General features: G+C 41.3%; 1 protein-coding gene across 6 annotated transcripts in view; it reads left to right on the top strand.

The window, feature by feature from the left end:
- Nucleotides 1–26,319, top strand: part of CCDC153 (coiled-coil domain containing 153) — a 61,557-nt gene that overhangs the window by 8,573 nt on the left and 26,665 nt on the right. For 2 of the 6 annotated variants that reach the window (XM_053691360.1, XM_053691361.1), the window contains exons 2-6: nucleotides 1,195–1,361; nucleotides 2,595–2,670; nucleotides 3,225–3,287; nucleotides 23,056–23,175; nucleotides 23,393–23,485. In XM_053691360.1, the coding sequence (XP_053547335.1) occupies nucleotides 2,607–2,670; nucleotides 3,225–3,287; nucleotides 23,056–23,175; nucleotides 23,393–23,485 (340 nt within the window). In that variant the 5' untranslated portion in view covers nucleotides 1,195–1,361; nucleotides 2,595–2,606. Of the gene's footprint in view, nucleotides 1–1,194; nucleotides 1,362–2,435; nucleotides 2,496–2,594; nucleotides 2,671–3,224; nucleotides 3,288–23,055; nucleotides 23,176–23,392; nucleotides 23,486–26,319 lie in introns of those variants that run through there. The other 4 variants (XM_053691359.1, XM_053691362.1, XM_053691364.1 and 1 more) reach the window with 3 other exon arrangements.

Genomic DNA, 26,319 nt, shown 5'->3' with positions numbered 1-26,319 from the left:
TACTACCTCTCTTTCCTTCTGGCTAAAAAAGCATCATCCGATTGGCTTATGAGACTGCTGGACGGCAGCCTCCTGAACGAATGGGCTTTCAAGAACGAGGCTTCTATTGAACAGATCTGTAAGGCAGTGACTTGGTCTTCACTGCATACTTTTGCCAAATTTTACAAATTCGATACTTATGCTTCTTCGGAGGCTATTTTTGGGAGAAAGGTTTTACAAGCAGTGGTGCCTTTCGTTTAGGTTACCTGACTTGCTCCCTCCCTTCATCCGTGTCCTAAAGCTTTGGTATTGGTTCCCACAAGTAAGGATGAAGCCGTGGACCGGACAAACCAATGTAGGAGAAAACAGAATTTATGTTTACCTGATAAATTTCTTTCTCCTACGGTGTGTCCGGTCCACGGCCCGACCTGGCTTTTAGTCAGGTTTAAATTTTTTGTTTTTGTACACTACAGTCACCACTGCACCCTATGGTTCTCCTTTTTCTCTTGACCGTCGGTCGAATGACTGGGGGGCGGAGCTAGAGGGGGAGCCATATGGACAGCTCTGCTGTTGTGCTCTCTTTGCCACTTCCTGTAGGGAATGAGAATATCCCACAAGTAAGGATGGAGCCGTGGACCGCACACACCGTAGGAGAAAGAAATTTATCAGGTAAACATAAATTCTGTTTTTGGGGTAAAGCAGGAATGGACTGGAGTGTATGGTGGGATTTTTGTGTGAGGGGATATTGACTGTACCCCCTGGTCTCTTGGCAACTTAGAAACATCCGTGACCTACAGAGATATAATAAAAACAGACATACAAATGCAGAGATAGCATAACTGGCATAGATACAATCAAGGTGTAATTCAGTGCTGCATAACACACCTGCAAAAGTGATTTAACCGCTTAATTGTCAGAAATGTTATGCAGACTTGAATTATCCTTTAAGTACCATAGACACTGGGCAATCAAGAGATTACATCAATGCTTTGAGTATGTTATGCTGCGTTAAATTAACCCTTTGATTGCCCTATGTGTCTACCGTAATCAAGCGGGTAATTCAAATAAAGTTACTTCTGCAGGTGTGTTATTCAGCAGTAATTAACCCCTTGATTGCCTAGTGTGTCTACGGTACTCTAGAAGCCTCTGCTCTATGTGTTTCTGACAAGCAAAAGGGTATATTTTTTATAGACTTTTTTTTTTTTATTGCTTTAGCCACTTGTCGGGCAAGATATGCACATGCAACAGTGAAAAATAACCTGGATTACCATAGACAGACGGGCTCAATCAATCTCTGCTGCATAACACTCAGGAATGCTCAAAAATAAAGAAGTCAGGCCTAAGAGACGTACTATCCGGTACACATTTGTTCTATTAAAAATGTTAGTAAATTTTCATTAAAGTGACAACATATTTTTTGTTGTTTAAAAAGATAATCCCTTTATTACCCATTCCCCCTGTTTTGCATAACCAACACAGTTATAATAATACAGTTTTTAACTCTGTGATTACCTTGTATCTAAGCCTCTGCAAACTGCCCCCTTATTTCTGTTCTTTTGACAGACTTGCATTTTAGCCAATCAGTGCTTACTCCTAGGTAACTTCACGTGCGTGAGGTCAATGTTATCTATATGACACACATGAACTAAAGCCCTCTACTGGTGAAAAACTGTCAAAATGGATTCACATAAGAGGCGGCCTTCAAGGGCTAAGAAATTAGCATATCAGCCTACCTAGGTTTATCTTTCAACTAAGAATACCAAGAGAACAATGCAAAATTGGTGATAAAAGTAAATAGGAAAGTTGTTGAAAATGACATGCCCTATTTGAATTATGAAAGTTTATTCTTGACTAGACTGTCCTTTTTAAGATGAGAAGATCTAGGTATATATTAGTGGTGATATCACTGGGTAAAATTACGAGTCCCACAATTTTTCTTTTATGATTCAGATAGAGCTGAAAAGTATACCTAGGTAGGCTTAGGAGCTGGGAGCTAGCTGCTGATTGGTGGCTGCACATGTATGTCAGTTGTCATTGGCTTACTGATATGGTCTGCTAGCTCCCAGTAGTGCATTGATCCACCTTCAAGTAAGGATACCAAGAGAATGAAGCAAAATTGATCATAGAAATAATTTGTAAAGTTGTTTAAAAACGTATGCTTTATTGGAATAATAAAATACATTTTTGGGGTTTCGTGTCTCTTTAATTATGTTTTCTATGTGTTTTCTTCCTAGCAGAGATTACTTGCAGCAGTAACACGCTTCACAGGGTGTGTCTTTTTGCATGCTTTCACTTTGTTGTACACCTAAAGACTTTGTTGTGGGAGGGATTAGTGTTAGGCTTCCATAGCTACCATGACAACCACCTAACAACAGATAATTCCCGCCTTACTCTGCATCCATTGGAAAGAAACAGCTGATGCTGCTTTCCGATTGGCTGTGCATGGCTGTCACAGGATCTACTCCTATTGACAAAACAAAGCTTCACAACGCTGTTCATAACTGTTGCTGCAACAAGTAATAAGTTCAATTCCTACAGTGTTGTTAGTTTATGCAATGTGTAAACTTATCTTCAGCCTATTAATGTAGACTGCACTCTCTCTCTCTCTCTTGCAGTACGTTACAAAAATGCCTCCTAAGCAGAAAGTAAAGTCCCAGAAAAAGAAGACGAAAAAAAAGAAGGATGTTTCAGGTGAGAGGATGCACATCAGGGTGTGATTTGGGTAGAAGGAGGAAGTATTTCAGATAAGTAGAGATACTTGCTATTTAAACATTGAGTACTCCTGTGTCATTTGTGATGAAGGATGTTTGCGGAGGGCAGTAACGTTGTCATTTTACTACACTGCCATTAAATGGTTTAGAGTAGACGGAGCATGCAATTTAAACAACCTTCCTTTTGACTTCTGTTATTTTGTTGAAAAATATAGCTAGGTAAGTACAGAAGCAGAAATGCACTGGTGGGAGCTAGCTGCTGATTGGTGGCTGCACATATATGCCATTGGCACACCTGATGTGTTCAGCTAGCTCCCAGCAGTGCATTGCTTCTTTAACAAATTATACCAAGAGAAGGAAGCAAAATAAATAATAGAAGTAAATTGGAAAGTTTATTAAAATTGTATTCTCTATCTGAATCATGAAAGAGAAAAGAATAGGTTTCATGTTTTTGTTTTGTGTGAGTTTTTTTGTTTTTGTTTTGCTTTAATACCCCTGTCGTGCACATTTATAACACAGATTTCTGTCCATCAGGTTCAGTCGAGGAGCGGTATCGCAGGGCAGCACTGGAGGTAGATGTCTTACAAGATCATCTAGGTAAACATATGAGTGGTTTGTTATGTGTTTATGGGGGCTGGGCCGAGGATAACGGAGTGTACTAGGAGGGGTTATGGCAGTGATACCAGTATGTAGTGAGTGGTAATGTACGTATGTATGGAAAGATGTGCCAACATGAACTGACAGGCTGATACCTAATGAGCGATAACAAACCCGATATAGCAGTATATACTGAATGGTTTGTTGCCAGAGATACAAGTATATAGTGAGAGACTATGTGGCAAATACTCCAGCAAGTACTAAGCATACCAGTATATACAGAGAGATTGTGTGCACAGATGCCAGCAGACATTAAGCAGTTTGATTCCAGAATTAGAAGCAGATACTGAGTGGCTTGGTTGCAGAGATGCCACTATTTAATGAGTAGTTTTTTTACCCTACATACCAGCATGTACTGAAGGCTGTGTGCTAGGTATACCAGTATGTACGGAAAGGCTGTGTGCTAGGTATACCAGTATGTACTGAAAGGCTGTGTGCTAGGTATACCAGTATGTACTGAAGACTGTGTGCTAGGTATACTAGTGTGTACTGAAGGCTGTGTGCTAGGTATACTAGTATGTACTAAAAGGCTGTGTGCTAGGTATACCAGCATGTACTGAAGGCTGTGTGCTAGGTATACCAGTATGTACGGAAAGGCTGTGTGCTAGGTATACTAGTGTGTACTGAGGCTGTGTGCTAGGTATACCAGTATGTACGGAAAGGCTGTGTGCTAGGTATACTAGTGTGTACTGAGGCTGTGTGCTAGGTATACTAGTGTGTACTGAAGGCTGTGTGCTAGATATACTAGTGTGTACTGAAGGCTGTGTGCTAGGTATACCAGTATGTACGGAAAGGCTGTGTGCTAGGTATACCAGTATGTACTGAAGGCTGTGTGCTAGGTATACTAGTATGTACTAAAAGGCGGTGTGCTAGGTATACCAGTATGTACTGAAGGCTGCATGCTAGGTATACTAGTGTGTACTGAAGGTTGTGTGCTAGGTATACTAGTATGTACTGAATGCTGTGTGCTAGGTATACTAGTGTGTACTGAAAGGCTGTGTGCTAGGTATGCTAGTGTGTACTGAAAGGCTGTGTGCTAGGTATACCAGTATGTACTGAAGTCTGTGTGCTAGGTATACTAGTGTGTACTGAAAGGCTGTGTGCTAGGTATACCAGTATGTACTGAAAGGCTGTGTACTGAAGGCTGTGTGCTAGGTATACTAGTGTGTACTGAAGTCTGTGTGCTAGGTATACTAGTGTGTACTGAAGGCTGTGTGCTAGGTATACTAGTGTGTACTGAAGTCTGTGTGCTAGGTATACTAGTGTGTACTGATGGCTGTGTGCTAGGTATACTAGTGTGTACTGATGGCTGTGTGCTAGGTATACCAGTATGTACTGAAAGACTGTGTGCTAGTATACCAGTGTGTACTGAAGGCTGTGTGCTAGGTATACTAGTGTATACTGAAGGCTGTGTGCTAGGTATACTAGTGTGTACTGAAGGCTGTGTGCTAGGTATACCAGTGTGTACTGAAGGCTGTGTTCTTGATATACTAGTGTGTACTGAAGGCTGTGTGCTAGGTATACCAGTATGTACTGAAAGGCTGTGTGCTAGGTATACCAGTATGTACTGAAGGCTGTGTGCTAGGTATACCAGTATGTACTGAAAGGCTGTGTGCTAGGTATACCAGTGTGTACTGAAAGGCTGTGTGCTAGGTATACCAGTGTGTACTGAAAGGCTGTGTTCTAGGTATACTAGTATGTACTGAAGGCTGTGTGCTAGGTATACCAGTGTGTACTGAAAGGCTGTGTGCTAGGTATACCAGTGTGTACTGAAAGGCTGTGTTCTAGGTATACTAGTGTGTACTGAAGGCTGTGTGCTAGGTATACTAGTGTGTACTGATGGCTGTGTGCTAGGTATACCAGTATGTACTGAAGGTTGTGTGCTAGGTATACCAGTATGTACTGAATGGCTGTGTGCTAGGTATACCAGTATGTACTGAAAGGATGTGTGCTAGGTATACCAGTATGCACTGAAAGGCTGTGTGCTAGGTATACCAGTATGTACTGAAAGGCTGTGTGCTAGGTATACCAGTATGTACTGAAAGGCTGTGTGCTAGGTATACCAGTATGTACTGAAAGGCTGTGTGCTAGGTATACTAGTGTGTACAGAAGTCTGTGTGCTAGGTATACTAGTGTGTACTGAACGCTGTGTGCTAGGTATACCAATATGTACTGAAGGCTGTGTGCTAGGTATACCAATATGTACTGAAGGCTGTGTGCTAGGTATACCAATATGTACTGAAGGCTGTGTGCTAGGTATACTAGTGTGTACTGAACGCTGTGTGCTAGGTATACCAATATGTACTGAAGGCTGTGTGCTAGGTATACCAATATGTACTGAAGGCTGTGTGCTAGGTATACTAGTGTGTACTGAAGGCTGTGTGCTTGGTATACCAGTGTGTACTGAAGGCTGTGTGCTAGGTATACCAGTGTGTACGGAAAGGCTGTGTGCTAGATATACAAGTATGCACTGAAGGCTGTGTGCTAGGTATACCAGTGTGTACTGAAAGGCTGTGTGCTAGGTATACTAGTGTGTACTGAAAGGCTGTGTGCTAGGTATACTAGTGTGTACTGAAGGCTGTGTGCTAGGTATAACAGTGTGTACTGAAGGCTGTGTGCTAAGTATACCAGCATGTACTGAAGGCTGTGTGCTAGGTATACCAATATGTACTGAAGGCTGTGTGCTAGGTATACTAGTGTGTACTGAAGGCTATTTGCTAAGTATACCAGTATGTACTGGAGACTGTGTGCTAGGTATACTAGTGTGTACTGAAGGCTGTGTGCTAGATATACCAGTATGTATGGAAAGGCTGTGTGCTAGGTATACCAGTATGTACTGAAAGCTGTGTGCTAGGTATACCAGTATGTACTGAAAGCTGTGTGCTAGGTATACCAGTATGTACTGAAAGGCTGTGTGCTAGGTATACCAGTATGTACTGAAGGCTGTGTGCTAGGTATACCAGTATGTACTGAAGGCTGCGTGCTAGGTATACTAGTGTGTACTGAAGGCTGCGTGCTAGGTATACTAGTGTGTACTGAAGGCTGTATGCTAGGTATACCAGTATGTACTGAAGTCTGTGTGCTAGGTATACTAGTGTGTACTGTAGTCTGTGTGCTAGGTATACTAGTGTGTACTGAAGTCTGTGTGCTAGGTATACTAGTGTGTACTGAAGTCTGTGTGCTAGGTATACTAGTGTGTACTGAAGGCTGTGTGCTAGGTATACTAGTGTGTACTGAAGGCTGTGTGCTAGGTATACTAGTGTGTACTGAAGGCTGCGTGCTAGGTATACTAGTGTGTACTGAAGTCTGTGTGCTAGGTATACTAGTGTGTACTGAAGGCTGCGTGCTAGGTATACTAGTGTGTACTGAAGTCTGTGTGCTAGGTATACCAGTGTGTACTGAAGTCTGTGTGCTAGGTATACTAGTGTGTACTGAAGTCTGTGTGCTAGGTATACTAGTGTGTACTGAAGGCTGCATGCTAGGTATACTAGTGTGTACTGAAGTCTGTGTGCTAGGTATACTAGTGTGTACTGAAGTCTGTGTGCTAGGTATACTAGTGTGTACTGAAGTCTGTGTGCTAGGTATACTAGTGTGTACTGAAGTCTGTGTGCTAGGTATACTAGTGTGTACTAAAGTCTGTGTGCTAGGTATACCAGTATGTACTGAAAGGCTGTGTGCTAGGTATACCAGTGTGTACTGAAGGCTGTGTGCTAGGTATACTAGTGTGTACTGAAGGCTGTGTGCTAGGTATACTAGTGTGTACTGAAGGCTGTGTGCTAGGTATATTAGTGTGTACTGATGACTGTGTGCTAGGTATACTAGTGTGTACTGAAGTCTGTGTGCTAGGTATACTAGTGTGTACTGATGGCTGTGTGCTAGGTATACTAGTGTGTACTGAAGGCTGTGTGCTAGGTATACTAGTATGTACTTAAGGCTGCGTGCTAGGTATACTAGTGTGTACTGAAAGGCTGTGTGCTAGGTATACCAGTATGTACTGAAAGGCTGTGTGCTAGGTATACTAGTATGTACTGAAAGGCTGTGTGCTAGGTATACCAGTATGTACTGAAAGGCTGTGTGCTAGGTATACCAGTATGTACTGAAAGGCTGTGTGCTAGGTATACTAGTGTGTACTGATGGCTGTGTGCTAGGTATACTAGTGTGTACTGAAGGCTGTGTGCTAGGTATACTTGTGTGTACTGAAGGCTGTGTGCTAGGTATACTAGTGTGTACTGAAGGCTGTGTGCTAGGTATACTAGTGTGTACTGATGGCTGTGTGCTAGGTATACTAGTGTGTACTGATGACTGTGTGCTAGGTATACTAGTGTGTACTGAAGGCTGTGTGCTAGGTATACCAGTGTGTACTGAAGGCTGTGTGCTAGGTATACCAGTATTTACTGAAAGGCTGTGTGCTAGGTATACCAGTATGTACTGAGGCTGTGTGCTAGGTATATCAGTATGTACTGAGGCTGTGTGCTAGGTATATCAGTATGTACTGAAAGGCTGTGTGCTAGGTATACCAGTATGTACTGAAGGCTGTGTGCTAGGTATACCAGTATGTACTGAAAGGCTGTGTGCTAGGTATACTAGTGTGTACTGATGGCTGTGTGCTAGGTATACTTGTGTGTACTGAAGTCTGTGTGCTAGGTATACTAGTGTGTACTGAAGTCTGTGTGCTAGGTATACTAGTGTGTACTGAAGTCTGTGTGCTAGGTATACTAGTGTGTACTGATGGCTGTGTGCTAGGTATACTAGTGTGTACTGAAGGCTGTGTGCTAGGTATACCAGTGTGTACTGAAGGCTGTGTGCTAGGTATACCAGTATGTACTGAAAGGCTGTGTGCTAGGTATACCAGTATGTACTGAGGCTGTGTGCTAGGTATATCAGTATGTACTGAGGCTGTGTGCTAGGTATATCAGTATGTACTGAGGCTGTGTGCTAGGTATACCAGTATGTACTGAGGCTGTGTGCTAGGTATACCAGTATTTACTGAGGCTGTGTGCTAGGTATACCAGTATGTACTGAGGCTGTGTGCTAGGTATACTGTACTAGTATGTACTGAAAGGCTGTGTGCTAGGTATACTAGTGTGTACTGAAGGCTGTGTGCTAGGTATACTAGTGTGTACTGAAGGCTGTGTGCTAGGTATACTAGTGTGTACTGAAGTCTGTGTGCTAGGTATACTAGTGTGTACTGAAGTCTGTGTGCTAGGTATACCAGTGTGTACTGAAGTCTGTGTGCTAGGTATACTAGTGTGTACTAAAGTCTGTGTGCTAGGTATACCAGTATGTACTGAAAGGCTGTGTGCTAGGTATACTAGTGTGTACTGAAGGCTGTGTGCTAGGTATATTAGTGTGTACTGATGACTGTGTGCTAGGTATACTAGTGTGTACTGAAGTCTGTGTGCTAGGTATACTAGTGTGTACTGAAGTCTGTGTGCTAGGTATACTAGTGTGTACTGAAGGCTGTGTGCTAGGTATACTAGTGTGTACTGAAGGCTGTGTGCTAGGTATACTAGTGTGTACTGAAGTCTGTGTGCTAGGTATACTAGTGTGTACTGAAGTCTGTGTGCTAGGTATACTAGTGTGTACTGAAGTCTGTGTGCTAGGTATACTAGTGTGTACTAAAGTCTGTGTGCTAGGTATACCAGTATGTACTGAAAGGCTGTGTGCTAGGTATACTAGTGTGTACTGAAGGCTGTGTGCTAGGTATACTAGTGTGTACTGAAGGCTGTGTGCTAGGTATATTAGTGTGTACTGATGACTGTGTGCTAGGTATACTAGTGTGTACTGAAGTCTGTGTGCTAGGTATACTAGTGTGTACTGATGGCTGTGTGCTAGGTATACTAGTGTGTACTGAAAGGCTGTGTGCTAGGTATACCAGTATGTACTGAAGGCTGTGTGCTAGGTATACCAGTATGTACTGAAAGGCTGTGTGCTAGGTATACCAGTATGTACTGAGGCTGTGTGCTAGGTATATCAGTATGTACTGAGGCTGTGTGCTAGGTATATCAGTATGTACTGAAAGGCTGTGTGCTAGGTATACCAGTATGTACTGAAGGCTGTGTGCTAGGTATACCAGTATGTACTGAAGTCTGTGTGCTAGGTATACTAGTGTGTACTGATGGCTGTGTGCTAGGTATACTAGTGTGTACTGAAGGCTGTGTGCTCGGTATACTAGTATGTACTTAAGGCTGCGTGCTAGGTATACTAGTGTGTACTGAAAGGCTGTGTGCTAGGTATACCAGTATGTACTGAAAGGCTGTGTGCTAGGTATACTAGTATGTACTGAAAGGCTGTGTGCTAGGTATACCAGTATGTACTGAAAGGCTGTGTGCTAGGTATACCGGTATGTACTGAAAGGCTGTGTGCTAGGTATACTAGTGTGTACTGATGGCTGTGTGCTAGGTATACTAGTGTGTACTGAAGGCTGTGTGCTAGGTATACTTGTGTGTACTGAAGTCTGTGTGCTAGGTATACTAGTGTGTACTGAAGTCTGTGTGCTAGGTATACTAGTGTGTACTGATGGCTGTGTGCTAGGTATACTAGTGTGTACTGATGGCTGTGTGCTAGGTATACTAGTGTGTACTGAAAGGCTGTGTGCTAGGTATACCAGTATGTACTGAAGGCTGTGTGCTAGGTATACCAGTATGTACTGAAAGGCTGTGTGCTAGGTATACCAGTATGTACTGAGGCTGTGTGCTAGGTATATCAGTATGTACTGAGGCTGTGTGCTAGGTATATCAGTATGTACTGAAAGGCTGTGTGCTAGGTATACCAGTATGTACTGAAGGCTGTGTGCTAGGTATACCAGTATGTACTGAAAGGCTGTGTGCTAGGTATACTAGTGTGTACTGATGGCTGTGTGCTAGGTATACTAGTGTGTACTGATGGCTGTGTGCTAGGTATACTAGTGTGTACTGAAGTCTGTGTGCTAGGTATACTAGTGTGTACTGAAGTCTGTGTGCTAGGTATACTAGTGTGTGCTGAAGTCTGTGTGCTAGGTATACTAGTGTGTACTGATGGCTGTGTGCTAGGTATACTAGTGTGTACTGAAGGCTGTGTGCTAGGTATACTAGTGTGTACTGAAGGCTGTGTGCTAGGTATACTAGTGTGTACTGAAGGCTGTGTGCTAGGTATACCAGTGTGCACTGAAGGCTGTGTGCTAGGTATACCAGTATGTACTGAAAGGCTGTGTGCTAGGTATACCAGTATGTACTGAGGCTGTGTGCTAGGTATACCAGTATTTACTGAGGCTGTGTGCTAGGTATACCAGTATGTACTGAGGCTGTGTGCTAGGTATACTGTACTAGTATGTACTGAAAGGCTGTGTGCTAGGTATACTAGTGTGTACTGAAGGCTCTGTGCTAGGTATACTAGTGTGTACTGAAGGATGTGTGCTAGGTATACTAGTGTGTACTGAAGGCTGTGTGCTAGGTATACTAGTGTGTTCTGAAGTCTGTGTGCTAGGTATACTAGTGTGTACTGAAGTCTGTGTGCTAGGTATACCAGTGTGTACTGAAGTCTGTGTGCTAGGTATACTAGTGTGTACTAAAGTCTGTGTGCTAGGTATACCAGTATGTACTGAAAGGCTGTGTGCTAGGTATACTAGTGTGTACTGAAGGCTGTGTGCTAGGTATACTTGTGTGTACTGAAGGCTGTGTGCTAGGTATATTAGTGTGTACTGATGACTGTGTGCTAGGTATACTAGTGTGTACTGAAGTCTGTGTGCTAGGTATACTAGTGTGTACTGATGGCTGTGTGCTAGGTATACTAGTGTGTACTGAAGGCTGTGTGCTAGGTATACTAATATGTACTTAAGGCTGCGTGCTAGGTATACTAGTGTGTACTGAAAGGCTGTGTGCTAGGTATACCAGTATGTACTGAAAGACTGTGTGCTAGGTATACTAGTGTGTACTGAAAGGCTGTGTGCTAGGTATACTAGTGTGTACTTAAAGGCTGTGTGCTAGGTATACCAGCATGTACTGAAAGGCTGCGTGCTAGGTATACCAGTATGTACTGAAAGCTGTGTGCTAGGTATACCAGTATGTACTGAAAGCTGTGTGCTAGGTATACTAGTGTGTACTGAAAGGCTGTGTGCTAGGTATACCAGTATGTACTGAAAGGCTGTGTGCTAGGTATACTAGTGTGTACTGAAAGGCTGTGTGCTAGGTATACCAGTATGTACTGAAAGGCTGTGTGCTAGGTATACCAGTATGTACTGAAAGGCTGTGTGCTAGGTATACCAGTATGTACTGAATGGCTGTGTGCTAGGTATACTAGTGTGTACTGATGGCTGTGTGCTAGGTATACTAGTGTGTACTGAAGGCTGTGTGCTAGGTATACTTGTGTGTACTGAAGGCTGTGTGCTAGGTATACTAGTGTGTACTGAAGTCTGTGTGCTAGGTATACTAGTGTGTACTGATGGCTGTGTGCTAGGTATACTAGTGTGTACTGATGGCTGTGTGCTAGGTATACTAGTGTGTACTGATGGCTGTGTGCTAGGTATACTAGTGTGTACTGAAGGCTGTGTGCTAGGTATACCAGTGTGTACTGAAAGGCTGTGTGCTAGGTATACCAGTATGTACTGAGGCTGTGTGCTAGGTATATCAGTATGTACTGAGGCTGTGTGCTAGGTATATCAGTATGTACTGAAAGGCTGTGTGCTAGGTATACCAGTATGTACTGAAGGCTGTGTGCTAGGTGTACCAGTATGTACTGAAAGGCTGTGTGCTAGGTATACTAGTGTGTACTGATGGCTGTGTGCTAGGTATACTAGTGTGTACTGAAGGCTGTGTGCTAGGTATACTTGTGTGTACTGAAGGCTGTGTGCTAGGTATACTAGTGTGTACTGAAGGCTGTGTGCTAGGTATACTAGTGTGTACTGAAGTCTGTGTGCTAGGTATACTAGTGTGTACTGATGGCTGTGTGCTAGGTATACTAGTATGTACTGAAGGCTGTGTGCTAGGTATACCAGTATGTACTGAAGGCTGTGTGCTAGGTATACCAGTGTGTACTGAAGGCTGTGTGCTAGGTATACCAGTGTGTACTGAAGGCTGTGTGCTAGGTATACCAGTGTGTACTGAAGGCTGTGTGCTAGGTATATCAGTATGTACTGAGGCTGTGTGCTAGGTATATCAGTATGTACTGAGGCTGTGTGCTAGGTATACCAGTATTTACTGAGGCTGTGTGCTAGGTATACCAGTATTTACTGAGGCTGTGTGCTAGGTATACCAGTATTTACTGAGGCTGTGTGCTAGGTATACCAGTATGTACTGAGGCTGTGTGCTAGGTATACTGTACTAGTATGTACTGAAAGGCTGTGTGCTAGGTATACTAGTGTGTACTGAAGGCTGTGTGCTAGGTATACTAGTGTGTACTGAAGGATGTGTGCTAGGTATACTAGTGTGTACTGAAGGCTGTGTGCTAGGTAAATTAGTGTGTACTGAAGGCTGTGTGCTAGGTATACTAGTGTGTACTGAAGGCTTTGTGCTAGGTATACTAGTGTGTACTGAAGGCTTTGTGCTAGGTATACTAGTGTGTACTGAAGGCTGTGTGCTAGGTATACTAGTGTGTACTGAAGGCTTTGTGCTAGGTATACTAGTGTGTACTGAAGGCTGTGTGCTAGGTATACTAGTGTGTACTGAAGGCTGTGTGCTAGGTATACTAGTGTGTACTGAAGGCTGTGTGCTAGGTATACTAGTGTGTACTGAAAGGCTGTGTGCTAGGTATACTAGTGTGTAATGATGGCTGTGTGCTAGGTATACTAGTGTGTACTGATGGCTGTGTGCTAGGTATACTAGTGTGTACTGAAGGCTGTGTGCTAGGTATACCAGTGTGTACTGAAGGCTGTGTGCTAGGTATACCAGTATGTACTGAAAGGCTGTGTGCTAGGTATACTAGTGTGTACTGAAAGGCTGTGTGCTAGGTATACCAGTATGTACTGAAAGGCTGTGTGCTAGGTATACTAGTGTGTACTGATGGCTGTGTGCTAGGTATATCAGTATGTACTGAGGCTGTGTGCTAGGTATATCAGTATGTACTGAAAGGCTGTGTGCTAGGTATACCAGTATGTACTGAAGGCTGTGTGCTAGGTGTACCAGTATGTACTGAAAGGCTGTGTGCTAGGTATACTAGTGTGTACTGATGGCTGTGTGCTAGGTATACTAGTGTGTACTGATGGCTGTGTGCTAGGTATACTAGTGTGTACTGAAGGCTGTGTGCTAGGTATACTTGTGTGTACTGAAGGCTGTGTGCTAGGTATACTAGTGTGTACTGAAGGCTGTGTGCTAGGTATACTAGTGTGTACTGAAGTCTGTGTGCTAGGTATACTAGTGTGTACTGATGGCTGTGTGCTAGGTATACTAGTATGTACTGAAGGCTGTGTGCTAGGTATACCAGTATGTACTGAAGGCTGTGTGCTAGGTATACCAGTGTGTACTGAAGGCTGTGTGCTAGGTATACCAGTGTGTACTGAAGGCTGTGTGCTAGGTATACCAGTGTGTACTGAAGGCTGTGTGCTAGGTATACCAGTATGTACTGAAAGGCTGTGTGCTAGGTATACCAGTATGTACTGAGGCTGTGTGCTAGGTATATCAGTATGTACTGAGGCTGTGTGCTAGGTATATCAGTATGTACTGAGGCTGTGTGCTAGGTATACCAGTATTTACTGAGGCTGTGTGCTAGGTATACCAGTATTTACTGAGGCTGTGTGCTAGGTATACCAGTATGTACTGAGGCTGTGTGCTAGGTATACTGTACTAGTATGTACTGAAAGGCTGTGTGTACTGAAGGCTGTGTGCTAGGTATACTTGTGTGTACTGAAGGCTGTGTGCTAGGTATACTAGTGTGTACTGAAGTCTGTGTGCTAGGTATACTAGTGTGTACTGATGGCTGTGTGCTAGGTATACTAGTATGTACTGAAGGCTGTGTGCTAGGTATACCAGTATGTACTGAAGGCTGTGTGCTAGGTATACCAGTGTGTACTGAAGGCTGTGTGCTAGGTATACCAGTGTGTACTGAAGGCTGTGTGCTAGGTATACCAGTGTGTACTGAAGGCTGTGTGCTAGGTATACCAGTATGTACTGAAAGGCTGTGTGCTAGGTATACCAGTATGTACTGAGGCTGTGTGCTAGGTATATCAGTATGTACTGAGGCTGTGTGCTAGGTATATCAGTATGTACTGAGGCTGTGTGCTAGGTATACCAGTATTTACTGAGGCTGTGTGCTAGGTATACCAGTATTTACTGAGGCTGTGTGCTAGGTATACCAGTATTTACTGAGGCTGTGTGCTAGGTATACCAGTATGTACTGAGGCTGTGTGCTAGGTATACTGTACTAGTATGTACTGAAAGGCTGTGTGCTAGGTATACTAGTGTGTACTGAAGGCTGTGTGCTAGGTATACTAGTGTGTACTGAAGGATGTGTGCTAGGTATACTAGTGTGTACTGAAGGCTGTGTGCTAGGTATACTAGTGTGTACTGAAGGCTGTGTGCTAGGTATACTAGTGTGTACTGAAGGCTTTGTGCTAGGTATACTAGTGTGTACTGAAGGCTTTGTGCTAGGTATACTAGTGTGTACTGAAGGCTGTGTGCTAGGTATACTAGTGTGTACTGAAGGCTTTGTGCTAGGTATACTAGTGTGTACTGAAGGCTGTGTGCTAGGTATACTAGTGTGTACTGAAGGCTGTGTGCTAGGTATACTAGTGTGTACTGAAGGCTGTGTGCTAGGTATACTAGTGTGTACTGAAAGGCTGTGTGCTAGGTATACTAGTGTGTACTGAAGGCTTTGTGCTAGGTATACTAGTGTGTACTGAAGGCTGTGTGCTAGGTATACTAGTGTGTACTGAAGGCTGTGTGCTAGGTATACTAGTGTGTACTGAAGGCTGTGTGCTAGGTATACTAGTGTGTACTGAAGGCTGTGTGCTAGGTATACTAGTGTGTACTGATGGCTGTGTGCTAGGTATACTAGTATGTTCTGAAGGCTGTGTGCTAGGTATACTAGTGTGTACTGAAGGCTGTGTGCTAGGTATACTAGTGTGTACTGAAGGCTGTGTGCTAGGTATACTAGTGTGTACTGAAGGCTTTGTGCTAGGTATACTAGTGTGTACTGAAGGCTGTGTGTTAGGTATACTAGTGTGTGCTAGGTATACTAGTGTGTACTGAGGGCTGTGTGCTAGGTATACTAGTGTGTGCTAGGTATACTAGTGTGTACTGAAGGCTGTGTGCTAGGTATACTAGTGTGTACTGAAGGCTGTGTGCTAGGTATACTAGTATGTACTGAAGGCTGTGTGCTAGGTATACCAGTATGTACTGAAGGCTGTGTGCTAGGTATACCAGTATGTACTGAAGGCTTTGTGCTAGGTATACTAGTGTGTACTGAAGGCTGTGTGCTAGGTATACTAGTGTGTACTGAAGGCTTTGTGCTAGGTATACTAGTGTGTACTGAAGGCTTTGTGCTAGGTATACTAGTATGTGATGCTGTGTGAGCAGTACCAATTTCTATGAGTGCAAGGGGTACTAGATGCTATGTACTTAGTGGTGCTGCTCTGGGATACTATCTTTTTTGTACCCAGTGGTTCTGTGACATGTTGTGCCAATGATATAAGCTGCTTTGTACCAAGTTGGGAAATGCTAGTTATACCAGTTCCTGTTTATTGAGAGGTGCTGTGCCAGTGATGCCAGCTGCTTTGTACTGTTTGGTGATGTGCATGCAATACCAACTGCCATTTACTAAATGGTTCCAGTGGTGAAGTAGTAACTGTGAATAAGGAATCACAATAGCGCAGTATAGCACAAAAGAAATCCATCAAACCTCCCAGGCGTATAATCAATCAAAATTTATTTAAGGAAAACCGTGCAAAAAAACATATAAAAAAAGTAAAACATACAATATGTCCCAACACCTGGAACAGATACAGGAATCGTCCTACGCGTTTCAGCAGATATTCGCCTTATTCATGGACATAATTTGCTCCACACCAACTTGTCTATTTAAACACACCCTTGTCATCAGGTGTAAGGGCTCCAGGTGCTAATTATTAAAGGGACAGACCTATAGCAACACTATGTAGAAATAAAGACAGACTATAAATGGCTAGTCATTGGGGGAAATTACAAAAAACAAGTATCAACAATGAATTGTTGATACTTGTTTTTTGTAATTTCCCCCAATGACTAGCCATTTATAGTCTGTCTTTATTTCTACATAGTGTTGCTATAGGTCTGTCCCTTTAATAATTAGCACCTGGAGCCCTTACACCTGATGACAAGGGTGTGTTTAAATAGACAAGTTGGTGTGGAGCAAATTATGTCCATGAATAAGGCGAATATCTGCTGAAACGCGTAGGACGATTCCTGTATCTGTTCCAGGTGTTGGGACATATTGTATGTTTTACTTTTTTTATATGTTTTTTTGCACAGTTTTCCTTAAATAAATTTTGATTGATTATACGCCTGGGAGGTTTGCTGGATTTCTTTTGTGCTATTGTTTGCTGTCTAACAACCAGCTCAAACCTCGGCGTCTTCCTGGACAAAGGCTTGGAATACCCGGTTTTGATACCGGCTGATGACGTCATCGCAAGCCGCCGGAGTGTGTCGTTTGGCATTTCATTGAAGGCATTTTACAGAGGCGGGTGTGCTCACAGAGTTTGGGACTTACCTGGTCACACAATTCAACAACGGCAGTCGAAGGTGCATAGTACCGGCCCGGGGACCCACAGAGTGGTGAACGATCCGGGGGCTGATTAGGCTGCTTAGTATCCGTTTGAATCTACTGGTGCTGGTGAGTTTTCACAATACCGCTCTGTATACTCTAAGGATTAATGCTGTTGGGCATATACACTATACAAGTCTGGAGCTGTCTAAAGGGGGATTTCTTGTGATTTAATAGCGCAGTATGTAGCACTACATGGAAAATACTTACAAGTAGTCGCATATCAGAAGATTTATTCCACGAATATGTAGCACACAGTAGATAGAGCTCTTTTTTCAGAAGACAAAAAATCTCTAATGATAAAAACATTTAAGAAAAACTTGCTCTTATGATTGTTTTGTTTTTTCATACGCTCTTGAAAAAGGCCTCCGAAAGCACCAAGCAAGTTTTTATTAAACTTTTTTATCATTAGAGCTTTTTTTGTTTTGTTTTTGCACAACTGGAGAATAAATCTTCTGTAAAACGAGCTGTATCTACTGTATCTGCGATGCTACATCTCTGGAATAAATCTTCTAATCTTTGAGATTTGATTCCTTGTGATTTTTTTCCCATGTAGCGCTTGTTTCTATATACAGCGCTATTGGGATTCCTTCTTCACCATTTCTATATCACTATTGGAAATCCATCCCGCTGGATCTGTGCCTCCTATCTTAAAGTTCTGTATATCTGTGTTTTTTCCGAAACACGGGGAGTACTGTTATTATATACTGAATATTTGTTTTACATTTTTGTTTGTATATTTCTTCATAACAACTTAAATAGTTTTATTTAATTAAAATAACAGCGTTATAGATTTGACTTTTACTTTTACTGCTTGCCTCTTCCTCCTCACACTTGCTCCTTGTGCAGATATATTCCGCTGCAAACAATCTTCTATTCATCAAGCTTCTTGAGATTTAGTAAGTTAATCCTCTGTACATACAATTGTAGGGGGACAATAGGATTAAAAGGACAGTAAAGACAAAATTAAACTTTCATTATTCAGGTAGCAGATGCAATTTCTAATGTACTTTTATGATCCAATTAGCTTAGTTCTCTTTCGTTGAAAAGCATACCTAGGTAGAGTCAGGAGCAACAGTACACTGCTGGGAACTAGCTGCTTCTTGGGGGCTGCATATATGTCTCTTGTCACTGGCTCACTCAATGTGTTCAGCTACCTCCCAGTAGTACAGTGCTGCTCATTCAAAAACAGATACCAAGAGAATGAAGCATATTCGAAAATAGAAGTAAATGTAAAAGTTGTTTAACTTGTATGCCGTATCTATATCATAAAGAATAATTAGGGTTTATGCTTATTTAAGGTCTATCTCTCAACTCTGTGTGTTTATTTTAGAACACTTTTGCTGTGAAGAAGAGGCGTTCTGTTTCTGCAGACACAGATTCACAGTTTTGAGAACTACAAAATAATATATGATAATATCTTCTAGATAGAAAAAAAAATGCCAAAAATAAACTTACAGAAACCAGTGGGAGAGCATGACATTGTGACTGAAGTAATGGAAATAATTCATAAAAAATAGAAACATTAAAGCCATGAATATACAGCCACGTGCTACATAAATAAAAGCAAATCCTTATTTCAGGATGAAGAACCCTTGTATTATAATGTATCTTAGATAGAAAACTTTATTTAGACAGATTTTACTCAAAAAGCATTTTATTTAAAAAAAAAATCATATTAGAATAAAAATAAATCTGATTTAAATTAAAAAACATCCTATTTAAATAATAAAAAACAAATCTTATTTTATATGTTTTTGAATCCTTTTTATTCACCCTGCTATGGACTGAGTGGTGCTGTGCCAAGGATGTAATCTACTATGTACCTAATGGTGCTGTGCCAGGGATGCCAGTTACTATGTACTGAGTGCTGCTGTGCCAGGGATACCAGTTACTATGTACTAAGTGGTGCTGATCCAGGGATGCCAGTTACTATGTACTGAGTGGTGCTGTGCCAGGGATACCAGTTACTATGTACTGAGTGCTGCTGTGCCAGGGATACCAGTTACTATGTACTAAGTGGTGCTGATCCAGGGATGCCAGTTACTATGTACTGAGTGGTGCTGTGCCAGGGATGCCAGTTACTATGTACTAAGTGGTGCTGATCCAGGGATGCCAGTTACTATGTACTGAGTGGTGCTGTGCCAGGGATACCAGTTACTATGTACTGAGTGCTGCTGTGCCAGGGATACCAGTTACTATGTACTAAGTGGTGCTGATCCAGGGATGCCAGTTACTATGTACTGAGTGGTGCTGTGCCAGGGATACCAGTTACTATGTACTAAGTGGTGCTGATCCAGGGATGCCAGTTACTATGTACTGAGTGGTGCTGTGCCAGGGATGCCAGTTACTATGTACTGAGTGGTGCTGATCCAGGGATGCCAGTTACTATGTACTGAGTGGTGCTGTGCCAGGGATACCAGTTACTATGTACTGAGTGGTGCTGTGCCAGGGATACCAGTTACTATTTACTGAGTGGTGCTGTGCCAGGGTTGCCAGTTACTATGTACTGAGTGGTGCTGTGCCAGGGATACCAGTTACTATGTAATGAGTGGTGCTGTGCCAGGGATACCAGTTACCATTTACTGAGTGGTGCTGTGCCAGTGTTGCCAGTTACTATGTACTCAGTGGTATTGTGCCAGGGATACCAGTTACTTTGTACTGAATGGTGCAGTGCCAGGGATACCAGTTACTATTTACTCAGTGATGCTGTGCCAGGAATGCCAGTTACTATGTACTGAGTGGTGCTGTGCCAGGGATACCAGCTACTATGTACTGAGTGGTGCTGTGCCAGGGATGTCAGTTACTATGTACTGAGTGGTTCTGTGCAAGGGTTGCCAGTTACTATGTATTGAGTTGTACTGAGCCCTTGATACAAGTTACTATGTAATGAATGGTGCTGTGCCAGGGTTGCCAGTTTCTATGTACTGAGTGGTGCTGTGCCAGGGAGAGCCGCTTTGCCAGGGATACCAGCCACTGTGTACATACATGGACAGTTCTAGAAGACCAGTATGTACTAAATGGTCTTGTGCCAGTGATTTCAGCAGCTACATACTGAGTGGTGCTGTACCAGGGATACCAGCTTCTAAGTGAGCTGTGCTGTGTCAGGGATACCAGTGTGTACTGTGCTTTGGATACCAGCTACTACATACCAAGTGATGCTGTGTAGAGTATATCAGCATCTATTTACTAAGGGGTGCTGTGCCAGAGATACCTGCTGGGATCTATTGGATGGTTTGGTGCCAGTGATACCAATACACACTGATCCAAGGATAACAGTACATACTGAATGGTTCTTTACCAGGGATACCATTATATAGATGTGCTATAAATATCAGCTGCTATGTACCGAGGGGTGTTGTTCACTAGCATCTATTTACTGAGCTGAGCTGTGCCAAGTATACCAATAGATGTTGAGCAGTAATGTAATGAATTAGGTATGATTGGTGTTCTAAACAGAATAGTTTGCCAGCCGGTAGTCGAGTAGGGACAGTGTAATATTGTAAATATTATAACATTTTCTGTTATTTATAAATTTTACTTATCCAAAACACAAATTAATTGCACTATTTAAGATATATTGATTACATGATAAATATGAGCAACAAACAATTAAAACCTATAATATTAGCTAATTTTATCTTAATATTGGCTTAAATTTTAGCCAGGTGACCAGAAAAATAAGCAGGTGATGCACCCATTAAATAGGTCCTGGGCAGTTCAGTGCAGAGATTTGCCATGTATCTTCACAACTCTGTCTTTCTCAGTGTGCCACTAATTATTTTATTAGTGTATTGTGATATGTATAGAGAGATGTTGCTGTATTGTGTATGTATAGAGAGATATGTTACTGTGTTGTGTGTGTGTGTGTGTATAGATAGATATGCTACTGTATTGTGTATGTATAGATAGATGTGTTAGTGTATTGTGTATGTATATATAGATATGCTACTGTATTGTCTGTGTATGTATAGATAGATATGTTAGTGTATTGTGTATGTATAGATTGATGTGTTACTGTATTGTGTATGTATAGATAGATGTGTTACTGTATTGTGTATGTATAGATTGATGTGTTACTGTATTGTGTATGTATAGATAGATGTGTTAGTGTATTGTGTATGTATATATAGATATGCTACTGTATTGTCTGTGTATGTATAGATAGATATGTTAGTGTATTGTGTATGTATAGGTATGTTATTGTATTGTGTATGTATAGATTGATGAGTTACTGTATTGTGTATGTATGTATAGAGATAATGTTACTGTGTTGTTTGTATACATAGATATGCTACTGTATTGTGTATGTATAGATAGATGTGTCACTGTATTGTGTATGTATAGATAGATGTGTTACTGTATTGTGTATGTATAGATAGATGTGTTACTGTATTGTGTATGTATAGATTGATGTGTTACTGTATTGTGTATGTATAGATAGATGTGTTAGTGTATTGTGTATGTATATATAGATATGCTATTGTATTGTCTGTGTATGTATAGATAGATATGTTAGTGCATTGTGTATGTTTATATAGATATGCTACTGTATTGTCTGTGTATGTATAGATAGATATGTTATTGTATTGTGTATGTATAGATTGATGTGTTACTGTATTGTGTGTGTATAGAGATAATGTTACTGTGTTGTTTGTATAGATAGATATGCTACTGTATTGTGTATGTATAGATAGATGTGTCACTGTATTGTGTATGTATAGAGAGATATGTTACTGTTTTGTGTATGTATAGATAAATGTGTTACTGTATTGTTTGTATAGAGAGATGTTACTGTATTGTGTGTGTGTATATATATATATATATATATATATATAGATAGATAGATAGATATAGATAAATGTGTTACTGTATTGTGTTTGTATAGAGAGAGATGTTATTGTATTGTGTATGTATAGAGGGATATGTTACTGTATTGTGTATGTATAGATATATGTGTTACTGTATTGTGTATGTATAGAGAGATATGTTACTGTATTGTGTATATATATAGAGAGATATGTTACTGTATTGTGTATGTATAGAGAGATGTGTTGGTGTATTGTGTATGTAGAGAGATATGCTACTGTATTGTGTATGTATAGAGAGATTTGTTACTGTATTGTGTATGTTTAGAGAGATGTGTTGGTGTATTGTGTCTTTATAGATAGATATGCTACTGTATTGTGTATGAATAGATAGATATATGAAACTGTATTGTGTATGTATAGAGTTGTTACTGTGTTGTGTATGTATAGATAGATATGCTACTGTATTGTGTATGTATAGAGATATGCTAATGTGTTGTGTATGTATATAGAGATGTTACTGTATTGTGTATGTATAGAGATATGTTACTGTGTTGTGTATGTTAGTGTATTGTGTATGTATAGAGAGATGTTACACAATACAGTAATATATCTCTCTATACATACACAATACAGTATGTATAGCTAGATATGCTACTGCATTGTGTATTTATAGATATGCTGCTGTATTGTGTATGTATAGATAGATATGTTACTGTGTTGTGTATGTATAGATAGATATGTTAGTGTATTGTGTATGTATAGATAGATATGTTAGTGTATTGTGTATGTATAGATAGATATGTTAGTGTATTGTGTATGTATAGATAGATATGTTACTGTGTTGTGTATGTATATATAGATATGTTAGTGTATTGTGTATGTATAGATAGATATGTTAGTGTATTGTGTATGTATAGATAGATATGTTAGTGTATTGTGTATGTATAGATAGATATGCTGCTGTATTTTGTATGTATAAATAGATATGTTACTGTATTGTGTATGTATAGAGAGATGTTAGTGTATTGTGTATTTATAGAGAGATGTTAGTGTATTGTGTATGTATAGAGAGATTTGTTACTGAATTGTGTATGTATAGAGTAATATGTTACTGTATGAATAGAACTGTGAATGACACTAGTTCTGCTCCTACTATCTGCTAAATCATGGGAATGCCCTTCTGCCTACAGCACTTCGCAGTCAGGTGACACGCCGGGCCCAGGAGCGAAGGGAGGAGCTGCAAGGGAAACTGCAGGATTTGCAGGGAGACCTGCAGGAGGAAAGAGATGAAAAACAAGCTATATACAGTGGTAAGGATCTCAAGGCTTTCCTGTGGCAGCACCCAGGAGGGTTATAGTCAAAGTATGGTAAGTGTGTGAAGCCCAAAAACTTGCTTTCTGGTAATTGAACAGCACAGCAACCTATTTGATATTCTAAATAAAACTAATACTGTACGATAGAGGGACTTAAAGATATTGCATATATACTTAGAGTGGGACATGAAGTAATTGCATATTTGTTTCCTAGAAATGACCCGTCAGCATCAAACCCTCGAACAACAGAGTACAGTGCGTATCCAAAACCTGGAGGGAGAGGTTGCAAAACTCAGGGAGGAGCTAGGTAACTATAAGAAGAGGGATCTCTCTTCTGCCTGTGTTTATATCTGTATATGTGTATGTGCTTGTATATTTACTCTATTAGACATATAAGATGCATCAAACCTGCAAGGTGCAAAGTAAAATAATATTTGGTGGCAAGTTAGCAACCACCATATACCACATGACAGTATGTGCAGTACACACAAGTGAATGCAATGAGGTCCATTGTGTGTAAATTAATGTTGCTGTAATGATTGGGCACAGATATTTTTCTTGTAAGGTGTATCCAGTCCACGGGTTCATCCATTACTTGTGGGATATTCTCCTTCCCAACAGGAAGTTGCAAGAGGACACCCACAGTAGAGCTGTCTATATAGCTCCTCTCCTAACTGCCACCCCCAGTCATTCTCTTGCAACTCTCGACAAGAAAGGAAGTATCAAGAGATATGTGGTGACTTAGTGTAGTTTTACCTTCAATCAAGAATTTGTTATTTTTAAACGGTACCGGTGTTGTACTGTTTTTCTCTCAGGCAGAAATTAGAAGAAGAGTTCTGCCTGGAGATTTGATGATCTTAGCGGTTTGTAACTAAGGTCCATTGCTGTTCTCACACATAACTGATGAATATGGGAAAACTTCAGTTGGGGGAACGGCCTGCAGATTACCTGCTTTGAGGTATGTTCAGTATTTTTATTTCTAGAGAGAGGAATACGTTCTAGAAAATGCTGACAGAGCCTTGTATATTTGAGGTAAGCCTGATGCAGTGATTTAACAGCGACTGGGATCATGCTTACATAACAGGGTAATACTCATGTTAATATTCATATTGCTTAGTGACAAAACGTTTACATGATTTCAAATAAATAGGACGTTTTTTCTCTGAGGGAGATAAGTCTTTATTTGGGGCCTAGTTTCCACTTGGCTAGTCAGATACTCCTAGGAGTATTTTCTTGAGGTCCCTCTGACATCCAGTACATGGTGGGAGGGGCCTATTTTAACGCTCTAACTGCACAGTTTTAATACAGACAGAGACATCCAGCTTCCCTAGAAGAGTCCTCTGGCATCTGAGAACCATTTCAAAGGGGTTATTTCTGCACAAAATCGTATTTAAGGGCAGGTAGGAGCCTCAGCAGAGCTGTGGCATGGTGCTCAATTGATTTTAACGTTTTTTAACGTTTTTCAATCCGGTTTGGGGCCTAAGGGGTTAATCATCCATTTGCAAGTGGGTGCAATGCTGCTTTAGTCCCTTATTCACACTGTAAAAATTTCAAAGATTTTACTGTATTTTTTCACTGTTTTGCAGTTTAAGTGTTAGTTTTTTTCTCTTAAAGGCACAGTAACGTTTTTGTTTAATTGCTGTTTCACCTTTATTAAAGTGTTTTCCAAGCTTGCTTGTCTCATTAGTAGTCTGTTAAACATGACTGACATAGAGGAAACTCCTTGTTCAATATGTTTGGAAGCCATTGTGGAACCCTCTCTTAGAATGTGTACCAAATGTACTGATATTTCTATAAACTATAAAGACCATATTATGGCGCTTAAAGATTAATCTCCAAGGGAAAAGAGGGAGATTATGCCATCTAACTCTCCCCATGTGTCAGAACCTATAACTCCTGCTCAAGTGACGCCAAGTACATCTAGCGCCTCTAATTCTTTTACCTTACAGGACATTGCGGCAGTTATGAATGCTACCCTCACAGAGGTATTCTCCAAACTGCCAGGGCTACAAGGAAAGCGAGACAGCTCTGGGGCTAGAATTAATACAGAGCTTTCTGACGCTTTATTGCCTGTGTCCGATATACCCTCACAATGCTCAGAAGCCGAGGCAGGTGAGCTTCTATCTGTGGGTGACATTTCAGACTCAGGGAAGGCGTTACTTCAGTCTGATTCTGAGATGACAGCGTTTAAATTTAAGCTTGAACACCTCCGCTTATTGCTTAGGGAGGTTTTAGCGACTCTTGAATGACTGTGACCCCATTGTGGTTCCAGAGAAATTGTGTAAAATGGACAAATACTTTGCAGTACCCGTTTACACCGATGTTTTTCCAGTCCCTAAGAGGTTTTCGGAAATTATTACTAAGGAATGGGATAGAGCAGGTGTGCCGTTCTCTCCCCCTCCTGCTTTTAAAAAGATGTTTCCCATAGATGCCACCATACGGGACTCGTGGCAGACAGTTCCTAAGGTGGAGGGAGCAGTCTCCACCCTAGCTAAGCGTACAACTATCCCCGTCGAGGACAGTTGTGCTTTCCTAGATCCTATGGATAAAAAAATTGGAGGGTCTCCTTAAGAAAAAAATTATACATCAAGGTTTTATTCTCCAGCCTCTTGCATGTATTGCCCCAGTTACTGCTGCAGCGGCTTTTTGGTTTGAGTCTCTTGAGGAGGCTCTACAGGTGGAGACCCCGTTAGACGATATTCTAGACAGGATTAAAGCTCTTAAATTAGCTAACTCCTTTATTTCTGACGCCATTTTTCATTTAGCCAAGCTAATGGCTAAGAATTCAGGTTTTGCCATTTTGGCGCGTAGGGTGCTATGGCTTAAGTCCTGGTCAGCAGACGATACTTCAAAGTCTAAGCTTCTTAACATCCCCTTCAAGGGACAGACCCTATTCGGGCCCGGTCTGAAGGAGATCATTTCTGATATTACTGGAGGAAAAGGTCACGCCCTTCCTCAGGATAGGTCGAATAAGTTAAGGACTAAACAGAATAATTTTCGTTCCTTTCGAAACTTCAAGAGTGGCGCAGCTTCAGTTTCCGTTAATGCAAAACAAGAGGGAAATTTCGCCCAGTCCAAACCATTCTGGAGACCTAACCAGGCTTGGAATAAGGGGAAGCAGGCCAAGAAACCTGCGGCTGC

Source organism: Bombina bombina, chromosome 8 (genome assembly GCF_027579735.1).
Source record: "Bombina bombina isolate aBomBom1 chromosome 8, aBomBom1.pri, whole genome shotgun sequence".
Lineage (NCBI taxonomy): Eukaryota > Metazoa > Chordata > Amphibia > Anura > Bombinatoridae > Bombina > Bombina bombina.
This window is presented reverse-complemented; position numbering and strand designations above follow the sequence as displayed.